This window comes from Enhydra lutris, unplaced genomic scaffold (genome assembly GCF_002288905.1).
Source record: "Enhydra lutris kenyoni isolate GAN:26980312 unplaced genomic scaffold, ASM228890v2 scaffoldscaffold12, whole genome shotgun sequence".
Classification (NCBI taxonomy): Eukaryota; Metazoa; Chordata; class Mammalia; order Carnivora; family Mustelidae; genus Enhydra; species Enhydra lutris.
The window spans coordinates 641,945-666,547 of NW_019154096.1; the positions used below are offsets into that span (position 1 = coordinate 641,945).

At 43.4% G+C, this 24,603-nt stretch overlaps 1 protein-coding gene across 1 annotated transcript in view; it reads left to right on the plus strand.

Annotated features, from left to right (window-relative positions):
- The window catches only part of LOC111145065 (contactin-associated protein-like 3), a 151,826-nt gene extending 128,483 nt beyond the window's left edge, over positions 1–23,343 (plus strand). Inside the window, 9 exon segments of the mRNA XM_022499678.1 lie at positions 597–815; positions 2,805–3,044; positions 3,588–3,818; positions 5,033–5,166; positions 5,968–6,055; positions 18,136–18,366; positions 18,600–18,629; positions 18,632–18,667; positions 23,153–23,343. Of these exon segments, the coding sequence (XP_022355386.1) occupies positions 597–815; positions 2,805–3,044; positions 3,588–3,818; positions 5,033–5,166; positions 5,968–6,055; positions 18,136–18,366; positions 18,600–18,629; positions 18,632–18,667; positions 23,153–23,343 (1,400 nt within the window).
- The last annotated feature ends 1,260 nt before the right edge of the window (positions 23,344–24,603 follow it).

Here is a 24,603-nt window from a genome sequence, read left to right on the forward strand (position 1 = left end):
CAGGAGCGCCTAAAGCTCCATTATTTTAAATCCTTATTTTTAATAGAGAGGAAAACAATGATTCACAAAACACTCGCAGTCCAATTTTGTGCTGCCATAACTGTGTGTGCAGTAAGGATCTTTTAAACCAAACTGGTCTGATAACTACTCCCTAAATTGAAGAATCATTTCATGTAATTGACTCGCCACATTGTTCACGCATGTATGCAAGGCTCAGTTCCTTACTTCAAAATTTCACGGAGGGCTTTTTAAATAAAGTACATGAGGATTCCACCCACCTTGAAATAAATCCGCTGATATATAAGAAGGTAGGTCACAGGCCAGTTTCCCTCCAGTGGGGAAAGATCTCTACTCCTTAAGGTTTAGCAAGATGAGGAGCATTCTCTGAGGAGGAATAGGGTAAAATGGCTTTCTTTTTCTTCCCTCAGGACACACATTTCTGTTGCCCTCCTAGCCAGCTCAGAATGACATTGTTCGGCAGCAGTGTCACCACCCGCTTTCATAAGGAGCGTGTCGTGCTGCTTCCCTCCTGTCTCTTGAGACTGAATTTCCTCCCCGGGGAATGAACCGAGCTACTCTCCTCTCTGTGTTTGCAGCTCCTGCAGAAGTGACCTTTTCCTTCGATGTGGGGAACGGGCGATGTGAGGTCACAGTGCGGTCTCCCACTCCCTTTAACGACAACCGGTGGCACCACGTGAGGGCTGAGAGGAACGTAAAGGAGGCGACCCTTCAAGTGGACCAGCTCCCCAGCAAGACACAAGCTGCGCCCGCGGACGGCCATGCCCGCCTGCAGCTCAACAGCCAGCTCTTCGTGGGTGAGTGTGGCTGCCCTCTGGCTGGGCCGTGCTGGTGGATACAGAGAAGTCGAGAGCCGTCCAGCCGTGATGGCAGCAGGTGCACACGACTCCTGTCAGCACCACGGACTGAGAGCTTGAGCAAGAGTCAGGCTCTCTTTCCACAGATGGTTGTTAACACAGTTTCCATAGTGTGTTGTTCGGGATCATGGTTTCCATAGATTTCCCAGGTCACAGATGAGATAATGGAGGTCCAGAGAGAGCGAGTGATGTAGTCTAGAAACTGAAATAGAAGAGAAACCCAGTCCCCAGTGGGTGGATTCCCAGGCTGGACCTCAACAGTATTGATGACCTGTGTTTGCTTTAGTGACTTCTTATCAATGCTATTTATAAAGCGGTTAGCAAATTTCATCCAGAACTCCCAGCTTCACTTCTCAGTGCATTCAGGGAATCTGCCGTGTGACTGTGCCCGAGTTCTCCTGTGTCCCCTCTAACGCAGACCGCAGGAGGACTCACATGGCTGTCGCCCTCCTCCGCTGCCCAGTCCTTGCAGACACCAGGTTCAAAACCAGGCTGGCTCCATTCTCGCTGCTGGTGCTTCAGGGATGAAAGCTCTGGGTAGTGGAAGTCTTCCTTTTCATTTACTTGCTTATTTTTTTTAAGATTTTTTTTTCTTTTTCTCAAAGAGAGAGATAAATTTTGCTACATTACTTTTCAGATTATTCTAATTTGGAAAGCAAGCAAATCAATGAGGTAGCTCTTCCTTGGTCATTTCTCATGTGTTTTCAAGTAAATAAGGAGCTGGTCCAATTAGGAACTAATCTAAATCACAGATTAGCCCGCGGTCTGCTTTGCCAGAGGACACCTACAGCTTCTGGATGCTGCACAATGCAGGGAGGTGTGGGTGTGGGTGTGGGTGTGTGTGCGCGCATGCGCGCACGCACAACCCATGACACAGAAAACTTCAAGGCTTCACGTCAAGTCATCAAACTGTTACTCAAATTAAACAATTCTGTTTTCTGATTCGTAATCCTGAGGATCAAGGAATGGAATTTCTAGGAACAAAGTTGGCATGAACACCTACCTGGAATTGACATCCTCATGGAAACAATGTTTCTAGAGCATGGGAAGCTGGCAGAAAATGCTGATCTGTATGCCCCAGGCCCACTGAGTCAGAATCCCTGGGAATGAACCCCAGGAGTAGTAAGCACTCCAGGTGACCCCGCACCCCGAGATTTGAGATTAGGCTCACGTGAGGCAGGATAGAAAGAGAGCTACTCAGTGTTCAGTGACTGTTACCCTCCTGACCTTAGAGCCAGCAGGCTGGAGCAAGGCAGGCCTGAGCCTGGGTTTTAATGTCACCCCTATTTTCTCTTTCTTTGCCTGCTCCTCAATTCCCTTTTCATGGCATTGTTAATGGGAGCATTTCTAAGAAAGGATGGTATTACATATATAATTTGTTATTATATATAATATATGCATTATATTATATATAACAGGTGTATAACAAATACATAAAAAATATGTATGACAAATCCATATACAAATTATAATGTATATTATATATTAACCCTATACAATGTGTATACATTTGCATGTTACAAATTTGTAATATGTATTATATTGCAAAGATTTTCAACTATTTAAATTTATTGTGCCCATCACAGTTTATACACTTAAACTTTAAAAAGGAGAGATGGTCTTTTTTTTTTTTTTAACGAAGGAACCAACTTAAAAATGTACAAATCTTTCTAAATAGAACTTGAAGAAGTACTTTTTAGAATAAATATTTACCAAGTTCAATTTCAAAAATATTTCCGTCCGTGGTTTATTCGATATCGTTTGCTGATTCTTAGTATGAGATCACAGCCTAGGTTTTCAAAATCGCATGTGTTTGTAAAGCTTCCGGTGGGTCCCCTTTCTGACGCGATCGGTCCAGCCACAGATGGATGTGGGTTGGAAACGCCACCGAGACCCCCCCGGGCACAGCTGTAATTGTTTCCCTTGTAGGCGGGACGGCCACCAGACAGAGAGGCTTCCTGGGGTGCATTCGGTCACTGCGGTTGAACGGGCTGGCCCTGGACCTGGAAGAAAGGGCCACGATGACGCCGGGCGTGGACCCAGGCTGCCCAGGACACTGCAGCAGCTATGGACACCTGTGTCGCAATGGAGGGAGATGTAGGGAGAGACCCAGGGGCATTGCCTGCGACTGTGCCTTCTCTGCGTATGATGGGCCATTCTGCGAGAGCGGTGAGTATGCCCTGGGCAGGACGGGGAGAGGGAGGCACCTTATTTGGGTCTTTGCCTCGTGTTTCTGGCATTTGACCCTTTCTCTACGAAAGGATAAGGCGGTTCTCTCTGATTGGCTAAAGGAAAGTTGTTTCTCTCCCAAATTTGTCCATTTATGATTTTGTTCTTGAGAAGCTCATGATGAATTCTGTTGGATTCAGCATCATTCACGCGACACTGAGACGGACAATAACTCTAAGTGTATGTTTACACTCAGCATTTAATGCTGTGTAACTCTGAGATGGAGCATTTTGCGGGCCATAATAAAATATTGTTACTCAGTTCAACATCATGCGAATATACACAGGGATAAGTTATCTTTTTATCCATACTTGATTACCTTTTTAATCAAAAATATTTCTAAATTAAAAAAAAAACAGCAAAGTGTGACATTCTTGTTTTCTGTCTTGAGAGACTAAGGGTTAGAGATAGTGTGTAAATACACATAGAGAAGAGCCTCGCCTTGACTTCGTGCTAACATAACAAAAATGAGTGTCATTCCAGAGATTTCTGCGTATTTTGGAATTGGCTCGTCTGTTATCTACGACTTTCAGGAACATTCTAACTACACCACCAGCAAGAACTCAAGCTCCTTTGCAACTTTACTTCATGAGGGTTTGACGCTGGCTGGAGAAATGGCCAGACTGAGCTTCCGGACCACAGGGACGCCCAGCTTACTCCTCTACGTGAGCTCCTTCTACGAGGAGTACCTGTCCGTGATCCTCGCCCCCAATGGTGAGTGTTGAGACTGTGAGAACGAGGAGGCTGAATTAGAAAATAAGGACCACAATGACGGGGACCCTTTAGGTGTTTAATTACGAAAAGGAAACACAATTGCATGGCTTGCCATGCTTGTTACACTAGTTCATGATAACCCTCAAGTGTTTATCACTAAAGTTAACATTTCCATGATTACATTTAAGATACATTTCCCCCATGGAAGTTTGATCATTTTAGGTATTTGATGTGCCACTAGGCTTCTTGCTATTCTGGGAAGTCTTTCCTTCTGTACGTGAATAAATTAGTTCTGCAATTCACTTTGAAACAAGATAGCTCATTTTGTACATGGAAAATATTTCCTCCTCCTTCTTAGCAAAATAAAGAAGTATATTAAACTATCTAAAATCCACTATTCCTACGCATCACATGAATAGGATTGTTCTTTACTCTTCAGTGGGTGGGAAGCCATTCATGGCAATATCTACATATGAAGAAAAGTGGGATGAGAGGTACCCAACTCATGGCCACCAAGTCTTTCCAAGACTGTTGCAGATGGAGCATTAGCCCAAGCTGTAACCTCACTTCACAGAGTGGAAGGGCAGAGATCTACTTTCTGGAAGATCTGCTCTAGGCAGTACGTGGTTATGGGGCAGTGGGCATCCCTATGAAGGACATCAGGAGATTTAGATGTTGTAGCAAATCATTGGTCTTTCTTCTGTTTCTTGATTATGGCAGAAACATTAGGAAAAAAATTCTAGTTGTGCAAAAAGGTTCTTTATGCAAATGTCAGCAATACATTAAAATGCATTAAAATAAGTTACATTAAAAGAAGTGATGCTTATAGAACCTGAATGTTAATGCAATATTGCTTGAGGTTTTACCATTTAATACTATGAATACCACATGAATAATTAACTTCGAGCCTAGCTCCGAGTTCCCATATGCTTAACTTAGAATTTTTTCCTTTTGTTAAGGAAAATGGAAGAACTTGGGGAAAGACCATTTGGTCTTGACTTTTAAAATAGTGTAATTGGATTCTGAATTCAGCCCTGGAATAGCACATAAATGATCACTCTTCCAGGAATAGAGACTCTCGGTCCTTAAGCAAATGCTCAATAAATTCAAATTATAGGAAATAAATAAAAACAAAATGTGCTTTAGAACCTGCATTGATGGTTTTTATAAAATTCCATTTTAGTTAAAAATGTCATTTTTTTGGTCTTGTTTAGGAAGTTTGCAGATCAGGTATAAGCTGGACAGGCACCAAGAACCTGATGTTTTTAACTTTGGTTTTAAAAACTTTGCTGATGGGCGGCTTCACCAGGTGATGATTTACAGAGAAGCAGCGGTGGTCTCTGTAGAGGTAAGGAGTAGATTCACAGCAGCCACAGTAACCAAACCTGTGGCATTCAGTGTATGACCTCCAGCAAGGCTTTGAGAATAAATCCTAGTAAAAGAGATACACGTTCATCAGTCTTCCCAGAAAGTCCTGGGGACAGAAAACATAGTCAAAGTGTTTTCTTTAGCAATGTCGTTTGTTTGTTTAGCAAGATGCTGACAGGGTTCTTGTTAATATCTGACCGCTGAAAATGTCAAGCTGTCCTCGTTAGTAGGGAAATGTTGCCCAGTTTCTCCCAGCGATTACTGGAGACATTCCGACGAGAATGAGAGGCTTTTCCATCTGACTACAAAAGAGCAAAGGCGGCAGAAATGTAAACACAAGGGGAAAAGCAAGATTTTGCTGAAAGTGGGAATACATTTTTTTAAAGCCTCCATGTTTCGATTATTCATTGTCACTGGGTTTTGAAGAATAACCTTTATATATTGAATCTGTGCCAGTAATACCTTTTGTGGCTTGTGTTATTAATTTCTGTTTGAAATAAGTAAAAGCTTTAAGGTTTGAAATAGCTTATTGCATTTCTTTGTGGATCGTACCAATTACGGATCCCTAAACCATGAAGACAAATAAAGGGGAAAGAATAGGCAATGGGATGGTGTGAAATCCGAGGTATTAAAACAATTGCTGTGAAACCGTTTCACCTTTGTGACAGCTGAACATATGGCTCGTTTTTACCGTTTTCCTTGGTCTCCCTCAGACTCCCATTCTCTCATCACCAAAATTACTCGCCATTTTGATGTTTGCTTCTTGTGGAATATTTAATAGGTTAACCAGAATGCAAGGAGACAAGTTGTCCTGTCATCAGGGACAGAATTCAATGCTGTCAAATCCCTTATGTTGGGGACAATTTTAGGTAAGTGTCAGAAAGAGCATCGTCCCCCCACCCCCAACCTCCTGACATGGATCAGAAGTGTCAGGTTGCAAACACGGGAAGGGTTCATAAGGCTGAAAGAAGCTCCTTGTCGTATTCATGGTTTCCCAGCAAGTGACAATCAAGGTAGAAGCAGCTCTTTTGTCCGAGTGTGCCTGTAAATCACCAGGGAGGGCTGTCTGCTAGGTGAGCCACAGTGACCCCTGAGAAGTGTCTCCACATGTGCCCTCTCACTTGGCAATCAAGCAGAATGAAACTTGGTATTTCTATAACAATTGAGGAAAGGCAAAATCAAAGCAGGTGTCACGTTCACAATTGTATATTAATCAGGGGTCAAATGCAGAAATCACCCAACAGTAAATATAGATTTACATTTACAAGAAGAAAGGACTTACATTTTCTTTGAGCAAGTGAGTACGTGTTGGGTGGTAGGCTGGGCCCTGCTCTGAGATGTGTTCAGTGCTCCCAGCTACCCTTGGAAGGTCAGGATCGGAAGATCCCCCACACCCCCTTCAGGGCTGATAAAAGCATACCAGACTACTTAAGCATCAAATTATTTATGCCTTTGTTTTCCCCCTTGTCACCAAGAATTAAATTGAAATAAAAATAAAATTTGAAAGGACTTTTTTTCCTTTTGATTGTTTATATTGTAAACTGTATGTGCTGTCAATATCTAAAGTTATTTGGGAGAAATCCTCTTGTAGTCTTGGGTAGAATTTCTGCTCTGGTACATGACACTCATCTGGCTGTGTTTGGTCCGAGATCATTCATGGACTCTTTACTACCTTTTCAGCCATTTGTACCTTGATTCTTTGATCATTTCTTTTATCCCCGACACATAAAACATCCTACAGATGCTGGAGATTTAGAGACAGCCCACGAGCCCATGTTCAAAATAGGGTGAGAAGCACAGTAACTGTTAAAACGGTGACATTTTTCTAAAAGATGATGGGCAATAAAATTATAAGTTCTTATTTTTCAGAGGAAATGAGGCAGATCGCAGCATGCCCTTATAAAATGGTAAATGCAGATGCACATCACTTAGATGGTAGAAGGGACGGGAAGCTCCGTGTTGGTCCTGGGAGGTAGAGGTGCAGGTTAAGCCAGTGAAGCAGGGTCCCGGGGTTCTTTGCTGTGAAAACAGTCTTGGCGTCATGTAATGGATACCAACTTTGGGCCAAAGTGGTGGTCCTGCTTTCTAACTGTGCCTTAGTGTGGATAAAGAGTCGGGCCCCATGATGTGTTGGCAGAAAGGCTTTGCTGTGGCTCGCCGTTCCTGCCCCCTCTGCACGTGCAGAGTGGGCCTCCAGCAGCTGGTGCAGAAATGCAGACGAACACAGTTGTTCCCCTCGAGTGCTGGGAGAAGTCTATAGCTCAAACAGCCCATAGGAAAGGGAGGGGAATAGCTTAGTCTCTAATGTGTGACTTCAGGTGTGCTTTCTAGGCGTTTCTGGACATCCATGTTTTTGTGATATGAGTAGATTTTTTTATTCTATTTTTTAAAGTTCTTATTTAAATTCTAGATGGCTGACATTAGTGTAATATTAATTTCAGGTGTAGAATTTAGTGATTCATCATCTAGATACAACACCCAGTAAGGTTTTTTTTCATTCTATTTAGAACAGTGGCAAAAAAAAAGGGGGGGGGGGTGGTGTTTGCCTGAGTGGTTCAGTCGTTAAGCATCTGCTTTCGGCTCAGGTCATGGTCTCAGGGTCCTGGGTCGAGCCCCACATCAGGCTCCCTGCTCAGTGGGAAGCCTGTTTCTCCCTCTCCTACTCCCCCTGCTTGTGTTCTGTCTCCCACTGTCTCTCTCTCTGTCAAATAAATTTAAAAACCAAAACCAACACCGAAACCAAACCAAACCAAACCAAACCAAAACAGTGACATAGTATAGAAAAACCACAAGAACTGGAAAAACAATGGAAAGAGATAAGGTTCTCCTCTGGCTTTGACCCATGAGAATAACAGTATACAATTAGCAGGAAGAGGTTATGAAGTTCCTAAAAAGTCAGAGCACACGTTGAGTTTCACAGAACAGTGGGCTGGAACCTCATCCTTGGCTGTCAGCTGAATAGTATAATTTTTTATACAATCCAAGTGGAAAGGAATTTTTAATATCCAAGTGGAAAAGAATTTGCTCCCTTTTTATGTGCTGCTGAGCTCCACTCTCTGGCCTGACAGTTACCATTCACGGCTTGAACAGAGTGAGGAGTGGATCATCTTAGGGGTGTGCAAGCCTCAGAGCTCAGCTTACTTACATGCAGGTGCGGTCTGTGAGTGCAGGGATGGCCCCGCCTGCCCCCAGCAGAGTCATCCCTCCTTTGTTGCTGGAGCAGGTTTCTGTGGGCACTCTTCCCAGCCAGGAGGACAGATAGGGTCAAGGAACAAAAGGAACACACCACACGCAACTAACTGCTTGCCCTCAGTGACTCCGGCTCTGACAGGAGAGATGAGGCAGGTTCAGAAGTGACTGTGGCACAACGTAGGAAGTTGCCAGCAGGAAGTGTGAAATTGACAAACATTTTTAAAGACAATTTAGCTTTGAATGTATTATCTGTAAAAAGATATGTCATGGGTTATGAAAACTGATTTAATAACTAAACTACCTTATATAAAGGGAATCATTTTAATAAAAAAGGAGAATAATACATTTTATCATATACATTTTTATTTTCCTGCAAGTTCATCTGTAGAGAGCAGTAGCACGGAATCGAAGATGTTAATGTTTTGATTCAAGAATGGTCTAGTCAAAAAGCATCTCTCTCAGGCTATAGAAATTGAAGTTGAAATTCAGCAATGAAGTTTATTGCTTGAAGCAACTGAGTCTAATAAAATTATAAATATTCATTTCATCTGTACCTAGAGGTACGCATCTTGATCAAAGGCTAATAACACTTTTCGTGTTTTGGGTAACTTTATTTAGGATAGCTTCTACTTAGCAGTAACTACGAGAAGATGACTATTTCATGTTCAGATTTGGGAAATAGAAGCTGAGCTTCCTTTCATAAAGTTGCATAAAATAGACCAACAGACTGGCTAATGAAGAGCCATTCATTTTCCAAAGACAATTGTCCCGAGCTATGGCAAGCTGTCCTCCACTTACTTTTGGCGAGCTCCCTCTACTCAACAACATGTCCATTCAGTAAAAAAGCTTTGGGTTCCTGATGTGCACTTGTACTTCCCTGGGCATTTTGAATCCTAGAAACAAGATATATTGTACCTGCCCTCAAAGTGCTCTCAGTACAATAGGGAACATGAAGAATAAAGGAGTGTTCATGATGGATCTCCTTTATCGTCATTATTATTTACCCTAATACGTGCTGGGAGGAGCGGTTCAGGGTCATCTTCTAGATTAACAGACTGCTCTTCCCGTTCTTCAGTGGTCTTATTAACGACGATTACTCAGGTCAAGTGCTCCCGGTTACTATAAAATAATTTTAGTAAAATCCTACTTTAAGCGCAGATCGTTAGGTTTCTAATTTTCTGTCCAGTCTTGACTCGGATGTGGCCTGTAACCCTGAAGTATGAGAGCTTTAAAATACAACAACCCAGTAAGGTGTCCTGGCATTTTCACTAGGTTTTATCTCTCTAAAGGCTTTTGTGTAAATGGTATTCTGTGGATTTTGTCTTTTGTGCATTAAAAAACAACAACAGCAAAGATCCCCAAAATACCAAAACAAAAATCTGTTTTGAAGGGTACAGAGTAAAGATGTGCCTTTCCCTTTCCTTCTGGGAAAGAGTCCAATACGTTGAATGTAGTTCAAGTCAGTACAGTCATGTGGATAAACCTTAGTGCGGAAAAGAAACCCACTGAAGGATCTTGTGTTGAAATGGAACTCCATGTATGAGAATTGGGTTATAAATAATATGTGGGAGTTACTGATGCCCTCATGGACAGACTACAGTTTGGATATTAAAAGCTCCATTGACTTCTGTGATGTATGTTTTATCTTTGCTGTGCTCTGCCTAAGAATTTGTCTCATTTGGGAGGAAAGTCATAGGGCGGAAGACACAAAGATTTTGTATAATTTCAGCAATATGAATACAAATGCAAAGATCCTCAACAAAATATTACCAAATCTAATCCAGTAACATAAACAAATTGTTATACACAACCAGATAAGATTTATCCTAGGAATTTAAGGTTGGGTCAGCAGATAAAAACAATCAATGTAATACAGCATATTAATAGAATAAAGGACAAAAACCACATGATTGTCTCAATAGGCACAGAAAAAGCATTTGAAAAAAATCCACTGTGCTTTCATAAAAAAACAAAACAACACGAAAACAAAACAAAACAAAAACAAAGTAGGAATAGAAAGAAACCTCCTCACATGAGAAAAGACAGCTACAAAAACCCCATGCCTAAACATCACACTTAATGGAAAATAATGGAAATCTTTCCCTAAGATCAGGAATAAAATAAGGATGTCTACTCTCACCACCTTCCTTCAGAATTATAGTACAGGTTTGAGTGAGGGCTACAAGGCAAGAAACAAAGAGTAAAAAGTATCCAGAATGAAAAGGAAGAAGTAAAACTATCTCTATTTGTAGAGAATGGGATCTTGTAAGGAATTCATGAGAAAAGCTAATGGAGATAGTTCACAGTTGGAGCAAAGATATAAGATCAACGTACAGAAATTTATTATATTTTTATACTAGCAATGAATAATACAAAAATGAAATGAAGACCAAAATGTAAATTCCACTTAAAGTAGCATCAGAAAGAATAAAATACCTTGGAATAACTTGAACAGAAGAGGTGTGAGACACATACGCTGGAAACTATGAAGCACTGCTGGAAGGAATTAAGGAAGATTCACACAAATGGAAAGACATCCGTGTTTGTAGACTGGAAGTGTTAACATTGCTAAGGTGGTGGTGCTCCCCAAATTGATCTACAGGTTCAGTACAATTCTGATCCAAGTCCAAGTGGCAAGTTGATCCCAAATGCATATGGAAATGCGAGGGACTCCAATTAATCAAAACCATCTTGAAAAGAAGAGTGAAGCTGGAGTTTTTGCCCTGGATTTTAAGACTTGGTACAAAGCCATGGTGTCAAAACTTTGTGATGTTGGCATGAGGACAAACATAATGACCAACGGAGTAGATTGAGAGTCGAGAAGTCAAACTATTTATTGTCAGTTGACATTAGACGTGGGTGCCAGGCCCATCCAGTGGAGGAAGACTAGTGTCTTACATGGTACAGAGCCAACAGGTTAAAAAAGCGACATTGACCCTACCTCACACCATTTAGAAAAATTAACTCAAAATGAATGATACTCCTCCATATAGGAGCTACATATATAAAACTCTTAGACCAAACAATGGCTGTGCATTTTTGTGACCTTGGGTTAGGCACTGGTTTCTTAGAGAAGGCTTCTCAAAAGCCTTGGGTTAGATCATCATTTCTCAAAAGCACAAGCAGAAAGAGAAAAATATAAGTCAGACTTCCTCAAAATTAGAACCTTAGTAATTCAAAAGACACTACTAAAAAAATAAAAAGGCAATCCACAAAATGAGGATAAACATTCACAAGTCATGCATCTCATAAGAAATTTTTTTGACAAGTAACATTTTATTTGTTTTTTATTTCTTTTCAGTGTACCAGAATTCATTGTTTATGTACCACACCCAGTGCTCCATGCAATACATGCCCTCCTTAATACCCACCACGAGGCTCACCTAACCTCCCACCCCCCGCCCCTTCAGGACCCTGATTGTTTTTCAGAGTCCACAGTCTCTCATGGTTTATCTCCCCCTCCAATTTCCCCCAACTCACTTCTCCTCTCCATCTCCCCATGTCCTCCATGTTATTTCTTATGCTCCACAAGTAAGTGAAAGCATATGATAATTGACTCTCTCTGCTTGACTTATTTCACTTAGCATAATCTCCTCCAGTGCCGTCTAAGTTGATACAAAAGTTGGGTATTCATCCTTTCTGATGGAGGCATAATACTCCATAGTATATATGGACCACATCCTCCTTATCCATTCATCTGTTGAAGGGCATCTTGGTTCTTTCCACAGTTTGGCAACCATGGCCATTGCTGCTATGAACATTGGGGTACAGATGGCCCTTCTTTTCACTACATCTGTATCTTTGTGGTAAATACCCAGTAGTGTGATTGCAGGGTCATAGGGTAGCTCTATTTTTAATTTCTTAAGGAATCTCCACACTGTTTTCCAAAGTGGCTGCACCAACTTGCATTCCCACCAATAGTGTAGGAGGGTTCCCCTTTCTCCACATCCTCTCCAACACACATTATTTACGGTCTTGTTAATTTGGGCCATTGTAACTGGTATAAGGTGGTATCTAAATGTTGTTTTGATTTGAATCTCCCTCATGACTAGTGATGATGAACATTTTTTCATGTGTCTGTTAGCCATTTGTATGTCTTCATTGGAGAAGTGTCTGTTCATGTCTTCTGCCCATTTTTTGACATGAATATCTGTTTTGTGTGTGTTGAGTTTGAGGAGTTCTTTATAGATCTTGGATATCAGCCTTTTGTCTACACTGTCATTTACGAATATCTTCTCCCATTCCGTGGGCTGCCTCTTTGTTTTGTTGACTGTTTCCTTTGCTGTGCAGAAGCTTTTGATCTTGATAAGTCCCAAAAGTTCATTTTCACTTTTGTTTCCTTTGCCTTTGGAGACATATCTTAAAAGAAAGTTGCTGTGGCTGATATCGAAGAGGTTACTGCTGATGTTCTCTTCTAGGATTTTGATAGATTCCTGCCTCATGTTGAGGTCTTTTATCCATTTAGAGTTTGTCTTTGCATATGGTATAAGAGAATGGTTGAGTTTCATTTTTCTACACATAGCTGTCCAATTTTCCCAGCACCATTTATTGAAGAGACTGTCTTTTTTCCACTGTGTATTTTTTCCTGCTTTGTTGAAGAGTATTTGACCATAGAGTTGAGAGTCCATATCTGGGCTCTCTCCTCTGTTCCACTGATCTATATGTCTGTTTTTGTGCCAGTACCATGCTGTCCTGGTGATCACAGCTTTGTAGCAAAGCTTGAAATCAGGCAACATGATGCCCCCCGTTGTTTTTCTTTTTCAACATTTCCTTAGCAATTCGGGGTCTCTTCTGAGTCCATACAAATTTTAGGATTGTTTGCTCCAGCTTCATAAGAAATTTTTGTACAGAGTGTATACAGTGCTCTCACAACCAAACAAAATGACAAATGACCCAATTTAAAAATGGTCAAAAGATCTGGTCAAAGGCTGAAATCAAAGACATTTCTTTGAAGAAGATTTACCAAAAACTGATATGAAATGATGCTCAAGATCATTAGCCAACAAAGGAATGCAAATCTAAACCACAAGATATCCATAAAAAACCATAACAAGTGGAGGAAGTGGAGAAATTTGAGCGCTTGTGCATTGGTGATGGGAATGTAAAATGTGTGGCCACTGTGGAAAAACAGTTTGGCAGTTTATCTGGAAGTTAAACATGGAGTTACCATACGACCTCTCCTAGGTTTATACCCAAGAGAATTGAAAACATATGTCCAGACACAAAAGGTGTACATAAATCCCCATAGCTGTGTTCTCCACTAATAACCCAGCATGGGAATAACCCCAGCAACCGACGACTAAGTGATACAGTGTTATGTTTCATGCCAGTGTTTCACTGTGTGCCACAACCAAAAGTGAAATATTGGCCATAAAATGTAATGAAGTAGCAACACAGGCTACAAATGGGTGAAAACATGATGTTAAATAAATGAGGATAAATACCGAAAGTGACTTACTGTGTGATTTATTTTGTATGAAATGTCCAGAATAGGTAAATCATAGAAACAGAAAGTTTAGGTTTGCCCAGGGCTGGAGAGGAGTAGGAATGTGATGTGGAGTCTAATGTGTACTGGGTTTCTTTAGGAGAGATAGAAAGATTCTGCAAGTGAATACTGGTAATGGTTTTACAACTGTGTAAATATACAAAATCCCCCTCAATTGTATACTTTAAAAAGATCAGTTTTATGGTTTGTGAATTGTATCTCAATATAAAAAAAAAGTATTACAGATTCATTTCTTTTGTCAATGCCTCTTCTGCACATGCAGCTGGGAGAGGTGAGTGATGAGTTGTAACTGGGTGTCTAGTCTGAAGTGTGAATGAGTGTTTTCCAGGACAGGGTGCGATGGGAGGTGGGGGAAGGAAGTGGAAGGGCTCAGGGTTCAGGACTGCTGAAACGGGCAGAGGCACATCGGGAGGGGCTGCACAATTGTGAAGACGACTAAAGAACTAAGAGCAATGATTGTGTGGAGTTTTGATGTAATCACCTTGTTGGGTGAAAGAGTGGCGGGGATTGCCTACGTGTCATTACACGAAGAGTCTGTATTATGTACTAAGGACTAGTGCTCCAGGAAGTGCCTACTAGCATTGCTCACTCTGACAACATCGAGTCCCAGATTACCCCTGATTTCTTCTCTGGTGTTAGCTGCAAGCACTGGGAGAGCCTGGTGCTCCGTGGGCCTGTGTTTTGGGGAGGAAGGAATAATTCATTCACTTCTTTCTCACTCTGAAAATCAGGGCCCTCTGGCTCTGAATTGTTGGAAAGATGGACTGGAAAAGTCTGTCTTCTACTCGTTTTCTAATTATGTCATTTATCTAGAATTAAAAAAAAAAAGTTTGACTTCCAGAGGGAAGGTCAGCATTGCTCAGCATGGTTATACCTATCCTCAGTGCCTCTCGTGGAGCAGGGGATGGGCTGGATGGTTGCGCCATATTCCTTCTGCCATGGTAAGGGAGAGAGACTTCTTCCTACATTCTGTTTGGGGCCAGATCATGAACCTGCAGGTCCACTGCTGGGTATGGGGCAGAAAAGATGCAGCCTCTAGCTTTCCAGGACCCCCATACCATCTAAGATGCTCAGCCACGGAGTTCTCACTAGCTGAACGATAAATCAAAGGCTAAAAAGATGATGTCGCCCCTAAGAAGATGGGGAGGAGGACTGAAGACAACTACAATTCCCACACCAAAATAGAGCCATTAAAGAAGACAGAACACAACTGCGATGAGACTTGGCACTCAAGGACACTTGAAAAAGTCACACACCAACTCTGGGGGTTAAAGCAAATATGGGTTTTTACAATTTCACAGGGTTATCTGAAGGAGAGAATCATCACTGGTTCTCATTAGACGGTGGTCTGGAATATTACAGAGATGGGCTATCTCAAACCGCAGAGAAAAAAAGATTAAGAGAGAGAAATTAGAAGGGAAAATAAGAGAAAACCTAACGGGGATAATTAGAGATCCAGAAACAGAACTGGAAGCAAAGACAGTAATTATGCATGAAAAAAAAAATTCTCTGAGCTAAAGGAAAACTGGAGTTGCAGATTGAAAGAACGCATCAATTCCGACGAGAAAAGACATACAACTGAGAAAATTTCCCAATTGCAAAACCCATAGAGAAAAGTCCTCCAAACTTTTCCAAGCAGAAGTTACTACAATGAAAAAATAATGATTGTGGCATCAGCATCTAACTTCTCATTTGTTACAGCAGGATAAAAAACCGATATGGATTATCATTAGTATGGCTGAGGAATGAGCCACAATGCAAGCATCTAATATATAATGTATTTGACAAGGTTAAAAAAAGATATTTTGGGTAACAAGGAAGGATGGAGATTAAATATGGACCATGCCTCCCATCTGAGGAAAATACTAGAGAATTATTCCAGTCAAAAAACGAATCACAAGCATGACCTCAGGATGGAAAATATGAAAGCAGCAGTGAGCAATAAACTTGCATGCATCTTGGTACCCCATACGCATACAAAGTCATGGCTACAGCGGTGGGGGTTAATAACAGGCTATGGGCGAACATGAGCCCACCCCACATGCCCATACCCACAATCCACGAGTACGTATAAATGTCAAGTACAAGTTCTTGACTGCAATACAGTGTTCTACCGGTGTTCCTTTCTTGAATAATAGCTCTGCCTATAGACATTTTAAAATTTATCTTTAAAATGAATTTCACAAAGTTAGTCCAATTAGTTAATAAGATACATGTCTGCCCAGGATTGATTCTGTGACCCTAGCCTGGTAGCGCTCATGTCAGACTTTGACCAGGAAAGCGAGTGTTGTCCGGTTCCTCTTTTGGCTCAGTGGCTGGGACTTTTAATTGGCCTATGGTGTTTTGTTTTTGTTTTTAGTATTTTAGCGTTGTGGCAGTCCTATGTTACTATCACAGCGTTTTCCTGTTTTAGTTCTTGATATTCTTTTAAGTATATTCAAGCAAGGATGCCTTTCTTTATGGAATGGGTATATATTGTCTGAATGCAAAAAAAAAAAAAGTGACCTTTAAAGAACTCTATTTTTTATTTATTTTATTTATTTTTTATTTGAGGGAGAGAGAGTGTGCATAAGGGCTGGGGGTGGGCGGAGGTCAGTTGGAGAGGGAAGAGCAGACTCCCCGCAGAGCAGAGAGCACGAAGGGGCTCAATCCCAGGACCCCTAGGTCATGACCTGAGCCAGAGGCCGACCCTTAACCGACGGAGTCACCTGGGTGCCCCAAAAGAGCTCTTTAATCTAAAATGATCATTCAACTGAGTTGTCTCCAGCTGGCTTACTTCACTGTAAGAATCTACCTGAAATTCATCATACATAAGCCTCCTTGATGTCTCATATGATCAGCCTGGCCAAGAGAGCTGTGTGTTTCAGAGAGTTATTTATTAGGATTGTAGCAATGTAAACATGCCCCTCATTTTAGTTGCTTTTAGAGGTCTTTTACATAGCACTTAGAGCACCCCTCAAAAACTCAAAGGAAGCAAACATTACCCCCCAAGAGTTTATCCACAACATCAAGAGGGACGGATCACAGCTAAGATCCTCAGGGTGAACTTAAAGACCTGCTATCGCACTAATCAAAAAGACTTGTAGAGTCGCGCATGTATTCTATGGAAGGTATAGCAGTCATTCTAAAAATAGTGTAACGATCCCCATTTATCCATCCCTTAATGCGAGCAATTACGAACATGTCCAAAAGCTACTGGCAGGATAAAGAGAGAATATCCTGTTGAAAAGGGGGTTCCTGTGACCAGCCTGGATCCAGGTCGCCCAAGGTGAGAGACATTCAGACATTTCTGAAATCTAATGTGAACTGGCTTCCAGCAGGAATAAAAACACTCGCGGTATTACATTGAGATCATTAAATTCTCAGCTCTGCAAATGACCCCACATGGTGGCCGACCTGTGGAAGGCACCGGGTGAATTCTTGGTTGCTGTGTATGGTTGGTAGGAGAAGATGTCAGCCGGCCAGTGGACACACTGAAGCAGGGAGGGAGTCAGACGCAGATGCCGCGGGTCCCCACACTGAGGCGGCTTCCCTGCACATCCATGAAACGTCCGAAGCCTGCACGTAACTGGGCCCGGTCAGATTTGGGGCGCACTGAGCAAGTGCAGTGTAGGGGCTAATCGTTCTCAAGGTGAAGGGATTGGTGCTCTGCTCTCGTGGGTGCCTCGCGGCCCTTCTCCCGCTAACCAACCTCGGTCAGATCCGAGCCAGGTCGGGGGCTAGGACGGGCAGCCAGCCCAGACTTACGAGAAAGGGACAGAGCCCACCGCTGTGACGGGGGAAAGGCAGCAGGAGGTGGGGTTCCCCGGTGGCAGCTGCAGCTGCAGCTGGGGCGGGGCCTCTGTGGGGCTGAGAACGGGGCCAGAGTCAAGTGTAAATGGGGAGATTAGAACGCCCCAGGGATTCCCAGAGCACTGTTGACCCCACGCGGGTGACATTTCACTGCGACCACCTCGATTACCGGCCACAGATCCTGTTACAAAATACTGCCGTGATCTTTGAAACGCGCAATGGCAGAGGGTGGAATCCTTTGTTGGGCGGGACTGCCCCCGGGGATGCTTCGGCCTGCCCGTGGGCAGAGCTGGCTCCCGCCGGTCACCAGCGGGGGACGCAGGGACGGCCCTGCATGTCTTGCCCTACGGAAGGAAGGGCCGAGGATTCCGAGGACGGGTCGGTTGGTGGCGGCCCTGCAGACGCGGGCCAAGCCTGCGACCCCCCGCCCTAATGCGTGCCCCGCTTGTCTGCCCTCAGAGCCCCCAGGCGCGGACCCGGACACGCTGCGGGCCAGCGCGCGCGGCTTCACCGGCTGCCTGTCGGCCGTGCGCTTCGGCCACGCCGCTCCGCTCAAGGCTGCGTTGCGCCCCGTCGGCCCAGTCGCTGTCACCGTGCGCGGACACGTGGCCGCCGCGTCCCAGTGCGCGGAGTCCAAGGGGGCCGGATCCCCGGCGCAGGAGGCCACCCGCCCAATCGCAGGTGGCGCAGGTGCGTGCCCCTCCGCCCGCGGTCGCGCTCGCCGCCGCGGTCCTCCACCCCGTCTGCACCCCAGGGCTGCCCAGGACCTCGGTGGGGTCGCCTGGCCCTGCTCTGGTCTGGGTTTCATGCTCCTTCCCGCCCGCGCAGCGCTCTGCTCTCCTGTCATCTCCTGTCAGATGTTTGCGAATGTCACCAAAGTCCTCTTCCCTCTGCCTCTGTCATTCTCCCTTTCTCTGCTGTAGGTGGTTCTGGACCGACAGACGGGGGAGAGCCCTTAGCGCTGACAGAAGTGGCCCTGCTGTCATCAGAGGTAACAGGGCTGTGAACGACCTGGTCCTTGGCGCTGCTGTCACCGCGGGCATAAACACGTGTTCTGGAGTCCGAGCTGAGGGGCGAGGTCAATGGCAGGACACCCCTTTGCGGGCGTTCTTCACGGGCTTGCCCCCATGTCGGCCTCTGCCGGGGCTGAGTGGGGCTGAGTGGAGGGAACTATCCTTTAAAGGATAGTTGCCGCACTACAGAGTAATAAGGTTTTTCATTTGAAAATACCCATTCATATCTCTCAGGAGATCATATATACACACGCAGGTATATGACATATTCACCTTTACTTCTTTGATCCAAAATAGCCACGACCTCTCAGTCCAGTCGCCCAAAACTTTTAAAAATAATATTAGAAGTAAAGCATTAGGTGAGTTTAGAACCACCTAAACTGTGCAAGTTGTCATTTTCATAAACACAAAGATAGAAAACAGATTTTTCTAAACATAAATATACGGAACTGTTTTCTGGTGTCAGTCTTATCTTAGATTTACATATATTTATTTGTATTTCTAAATGTAACTATTCACATATATTTGTATTATATATACACACGTTCAGTGTCACATGTATTCTATACATGTGACGGTAAAACTGGATATAACACAGCTCTTTAAAACAAAGTCCTATAGATAAACTATGTATGTATTTACATATATATTCACATATAATGTATATTTATATTTTTTATGTACTTATATTTGAAGAGGTACAAGTAATTCCATCTTAAATATCTCCCACTGTGTTCTCTGAAACAGAATTTATTTAGGCCTGCTTTAAAAAATGAATATTCAATCTCCTCCTTATGATTCAGAGAACGCTTACATTTGTTAGACTACTGGAATGTGTCTGTTGTAAACTCTGCGGGCTAGGAGGGAGCGAGCTGCTCTCCATTCCACGGCTATTCCAGATAAGGGAGGTCATCCCCAAGCTGGGGGATGCAGGTGGGTGTCCACTTTTCAGGCAGACCACACTGCATCTGCCCATTGGGTTTCTGTTCATCAAGATGCCAGTTTTCTCCAGACTATCAGGAAAGTACTCAGACATTTTCACGTGCTGACCAAATCTGTGTAAGAATGTGAACTTGCCCATTCCTATCGTAACCGCTTCTGTTTTTCTAATGAATGAGGTATATGATCTCCTGATTTCACAACTCCAGGAACAAAGAAACATATGTGTTATTTATAATGTACAGTTAAAAGGATTACTTTTGTGTTAAAATATAAATCAAGTCTTAATCCTGAACTGTTCTCATTTATTTTGAGTGAGAAGACTTCAGTATAAAGCGAAAAGTTCATTTAAAATAAATCGACTTAAATGTGATTCATGTTTTTGAAATAGGAATCAAAGTGCAAACATGCAAAATGTCATGGTTGGTGCCATGTTTAGAGAGAGCAACGATGATAGGTTGGTGCTAGAATAGAAGGTGTGGTCTTCGGAGCTGTATTGCCTTTGGTTAAATATCACTGGCAAGTTGTACAAAGTAAGTAAGTTGCACCAATATTTTTCCCCTTGAGAAATCCTGCTTGGCTCCTTGCCGCTTCCTGTCAGCGAATGGGAGAAGGATGAGGCACAAACAAGTCAGCTGCAAGAGAAAGCGAGCAGGGGACAACAGTAGAAAAGACTGTCGCCCCGAACAACTCCTCGGTCCCGCTTTCATTAGATAGAAACAGTAACCAACAGAAGAGCCGAAGAAGGCCAAACATTAGTCACAGGCCTTGTAGATAAACAAGAAGGAGGGCAAAATATGTCTGGACAAGCAGTATAAAATTTATAGTTGAACAAGCACATTCAAAGGACTTATCTAAGTAGCCACAGGTGCTCTCTGGGGGAAAGGGGAGATAACGGAAAAATGAAGCAGGCGGCGTTCCGCCCTGAGTGGGCCGGGCATTCCCAGCTGCTCAGCTTCAAGGCCGTATATCGTCCTCTCCCCTACAGCCTGTTGCCAGTATGTGTTTTTCTTAAGGCTATATCTAAATGTGCTTGGTAACTAGTAAAATTTCCCATGGGTTATATTTTAAGTAATACATTGTTCTGAGGGTCAGCTGCAGCTCCTGACAGACGGGAGGGAGAATCAGAGCACATGGGGTGTTAGGGAGGTAACAACTCAGGTTATGGCCCCTGCAACTCACGTGGCTTTGCCTTCGATCTGTGCGGTGGCTGTGTGCTGCATGGTGTGTCCGCTGCCAAGTATATTGAGCTGCAGTGTAGAATCCTGGGTGGAATCCTCAACCTTGTGTCCGAATGACCACAGTCTGCACCACATGTAAAGTACTTAGTCCAGTTAAAGAACCACCCCAGCAGGTGGATTTCTCCACGTGTTGTGCTCCATCACCTCTCCTCTTGCAAACAAAGGGTATAATACAGGAAGGGGAATTAACCTAAATCATGTTCACACCTGGTACACCGGAGATCATGGAGTGTTTCTTGCCACGGGATCCATCATGTCGATGAACAGGCAGAGAAGGACACAGATGTGTAGATGGATGGAGAGGCAGACAGACCTAAGTGCTTTTCACAAACGCATTCACAGTTGGATTGCTGAAAGGAAGGTTATGGAAGGCATCGGATGCATTAGTCACGTCATCTCAGTCTCTCCAGAGAGCAGATGAAGACAGAGGTTGCTCTAGAACCCTACCAAGTCTCACAGAACGAGCAAGCTAGTACTTAGTTACATACATAGTAACATCCTGGGTGTTTGAGGGTAACGGTGACAGTGATTGAATAACCAAGTGGCCTGATCACTGTTATTGAGTTCCTGTCCCTGACACTAAAATTGGATACAATGTAGCCTTTCAAAGCGAAGTCCTGTAACAAAACTTAAGAGTAATTAAAGCGACAACTGTTTGTTGTCAGGTGAGGTGCAAGGTGTAGTGAACGTGTTGACTGTCGTACTTGTTAGTATTTAAGAACCTTTCCAGAGGTTCTGAGCATCTGATCAGGAATTCCTGTGACCAGAGTCACCCACCGAGCTGTGAGTCTGTTGGGCTCCGTTATGCTCTTTATCTCTGTCCCAGAGCATAATGAAGAATCTTCATTTAACAACACAAATTTGGATTCAGCTAACTAAACAGTAATGCATTTTCTAACATTTGCTAACTGCAATATCAATGCCTGTGTCAGTCATCTTAAAAGTGTTTGACTGATGAACACTGTTTTGGTACCTCCCTGTTTCGGTATGGATTAACATTCATTCTTTAATGAATATGGCAGCTTGAGCAAACCCCTCTAGGCCTCATCTGACCATCCCAACCCTGGCAGCCCTTGAAAAAAATCAGAGGAAATTTTAAAACAATACTGGTGTCCAAGCCTCCCACTGAAGATTCTGAGCTATCATCTGCTGTGCAGCCAAAGTTGAGAAGCACTGACCCAGCTAACACTTCAGTACTTAAAGCATTACCAGCAAAAGATGTCAAATAATCTACTTTCCCTGTCGCTGAACATTGTCTCTCTTTCTACAAATTTTTAATACAGTGGTATATCGGTTATCTACTGCTGCCTGACAGATCACCACCCACTTAGAGCTTAACCCAACTCCTTTTTAGTATGTCCCAGTTTCTATGGGTCAGGAGTCTGGGCAGAGCTTAGCTGGGTCCTCTGCTCAGTGTCACAGAAGCCTGCAATGAAGGTGTCAGGCAGCATTGAGGTCTCATCTGGAGATTCCTCTGGGGAAGGATCCACTTCCTCCTCCGCATGGGTGTTGACGGCATTCAGAGTCTTGTAGCTGTAGGACCGAGAGCGTCTTGATTTTTGCTGGCTGCCCTTAGCACCTAGAGTTTACCTGTAGTTCTGTGCCATGTAGGGATTCCCATATGGACTCCCACCATGACTGCCTGCCCCCTTACCGCCAGCAGGAAGAGGGACGGTTCCATAAGACAGGTGCTACCATCTCACATACCATAAAATCATAAGCAAGGTACAGCACATCACCTCTGTTGTTTTCATTGGTTAAAAACAAGCCACAGGCCCTACACACAAGCAACTGAAGGGGATCACGCACAAGGCCTGGCCCCCAGCAGCAGAGATCACGAAAGACTTTTCTAGCCTCATAGAAGGAACTGGTGTACTCACCACAGAGCTGTAAATCAGCAGAACGTCAGCAGCAGATCTTTTTAATGTACTTGTACATAAGTATTTAATTACTCTATGACAAGTCTATATACTCCATCCTTTTAAAATAATGAAAACGTGCTTGCTTGTTAGCATGAAGTGAGGGCATGACCTAGAGGCCACACTGTGGTTCTGAATTTTAACAGGCAGGCACCAAGTGAAAGCCAGGCCAATAGATTTTTAACCTAAAGGCAAAATACTGCTGTATCCGAAGGACATGCGGACTTAGAACTCAGTGTTCCAGTAGGCCAGTGCCCACTTTCCTGACGATGCACGTGTGATGTACGTGAGCTTGCTATCAGCTACATGAGTCCTGCACGTTACAAGTCTGTGTTCTGACTGCACCTCCCCCTTCTCTCACCAGGTGTGATAGCGGTGGTGGTATTTGTCTTGCTCTGTCTCACCACCGTGGCTGTACGCATTTATCAGCAGAGATGGCTGTACCAAAAAAACGAGTCAACTGTTCCCCCGGCTGGAGACAGCGCTGAGACGGCTCTGAAGAGTGAGGTCAATGTGCAAAGCTCAGTCAGTGAGAGCCAGAGAGGGTACTTCTGAAGGGCAGCGGCGCCTCACTTCAGGCTCTGGTGGGACTTTCTCGCTAAGCGGGGGGGCTCCCAGCAGATGAAGCACCCGCCCCCCCGTCCCCCAGACAGGTGGCCATCCTGCAGCACCGTCAGCTTGCTCGAGTGCGGTCCTGGGAGGCTCTGCTCCGTGCTGCTTCATGACCTGTGTGTGTAGAAGGACTCGGCAGTGCCCATTAACCCCTGTGCGGTGGTGTCTGACTGGCCTGATTGTTGAAAATTCACACGTGGTTTGCATAATGACTTTGGGTTTGAAGTGAGGACAAGGATGTGAGCTGTGGTCCTACTCTCTTAAAAATGAGACCCGGAAGTTTATAAAAGTCAAAGTTTGACCCTAGTGTTGTGTGTTTCGTACAAATCTGTGTTTTGCCTCCTTTATCAATCACCTACGGATGCTTCCAAGCCGGGAAGTGCTTCTCCGACAGTCTTAGAGTGCATTTCTATCTCTGTTTGAACCAGAACCCACGGGCTGAAAATGCACTAGCGACCTAGAAAAAAACATTTTTTTTTTGGCCGATTGTTTTTATAATCTGTCTCTTTAAAGTCAGTTTGCATACATTTTTAGTGATGAAATGAATATTGAATGCCAGCTATGAAATTGTAGTATTGTATTCATTTACGGAACAGAAAAATTCATAGGTAGCGAAGCGTGTAAAGCATTCTAGTCTGCACTAATTTGGTTTTTTTCTTTGTAATTCGTCATTTTAATCTTTGTAAATTATGATAAAGATCAGCTGACCATCTCCCCAACATGTATATTTTCTAACTGAAATAGTGCCCATATAAACTGGCCTGAACACTGCAAATGTATCCTTCCTCCCTTTCATCAGTATGAACTTAATCCTTTTTTTTTTTAAGATTTTATTTATTTATTTTAAAGAGAGAGAGAGATCACAAGTAGCAAAGAGGCAGGCAGAGAGAGGGGGAAGCAGGCTCTTCGCTGAGCAAAGAGCCTGATGCGGGGCTCGATCCCAGGACCCTGAGATCATGACCTGAGCTGAAGGCAGAGGCTTAACCCACTGAGCCACCCAGGCACCCCTGAACTTAATCCTAAATTTGTTTCTTTCAAATGTGGGGTGCTATGGTCACAATTCTTTGCAGTCTTGTGGTTCTCTTGTTCTGAAGGTTGTCACAACAACTGGATTTCTTACAACTGTCTTTTCATTTACTTGGGGAAAGTCCCGTTTTGAACAAAAGCTCTCCATTTATTTTTTCTAAATTCCGAGTGATCTAG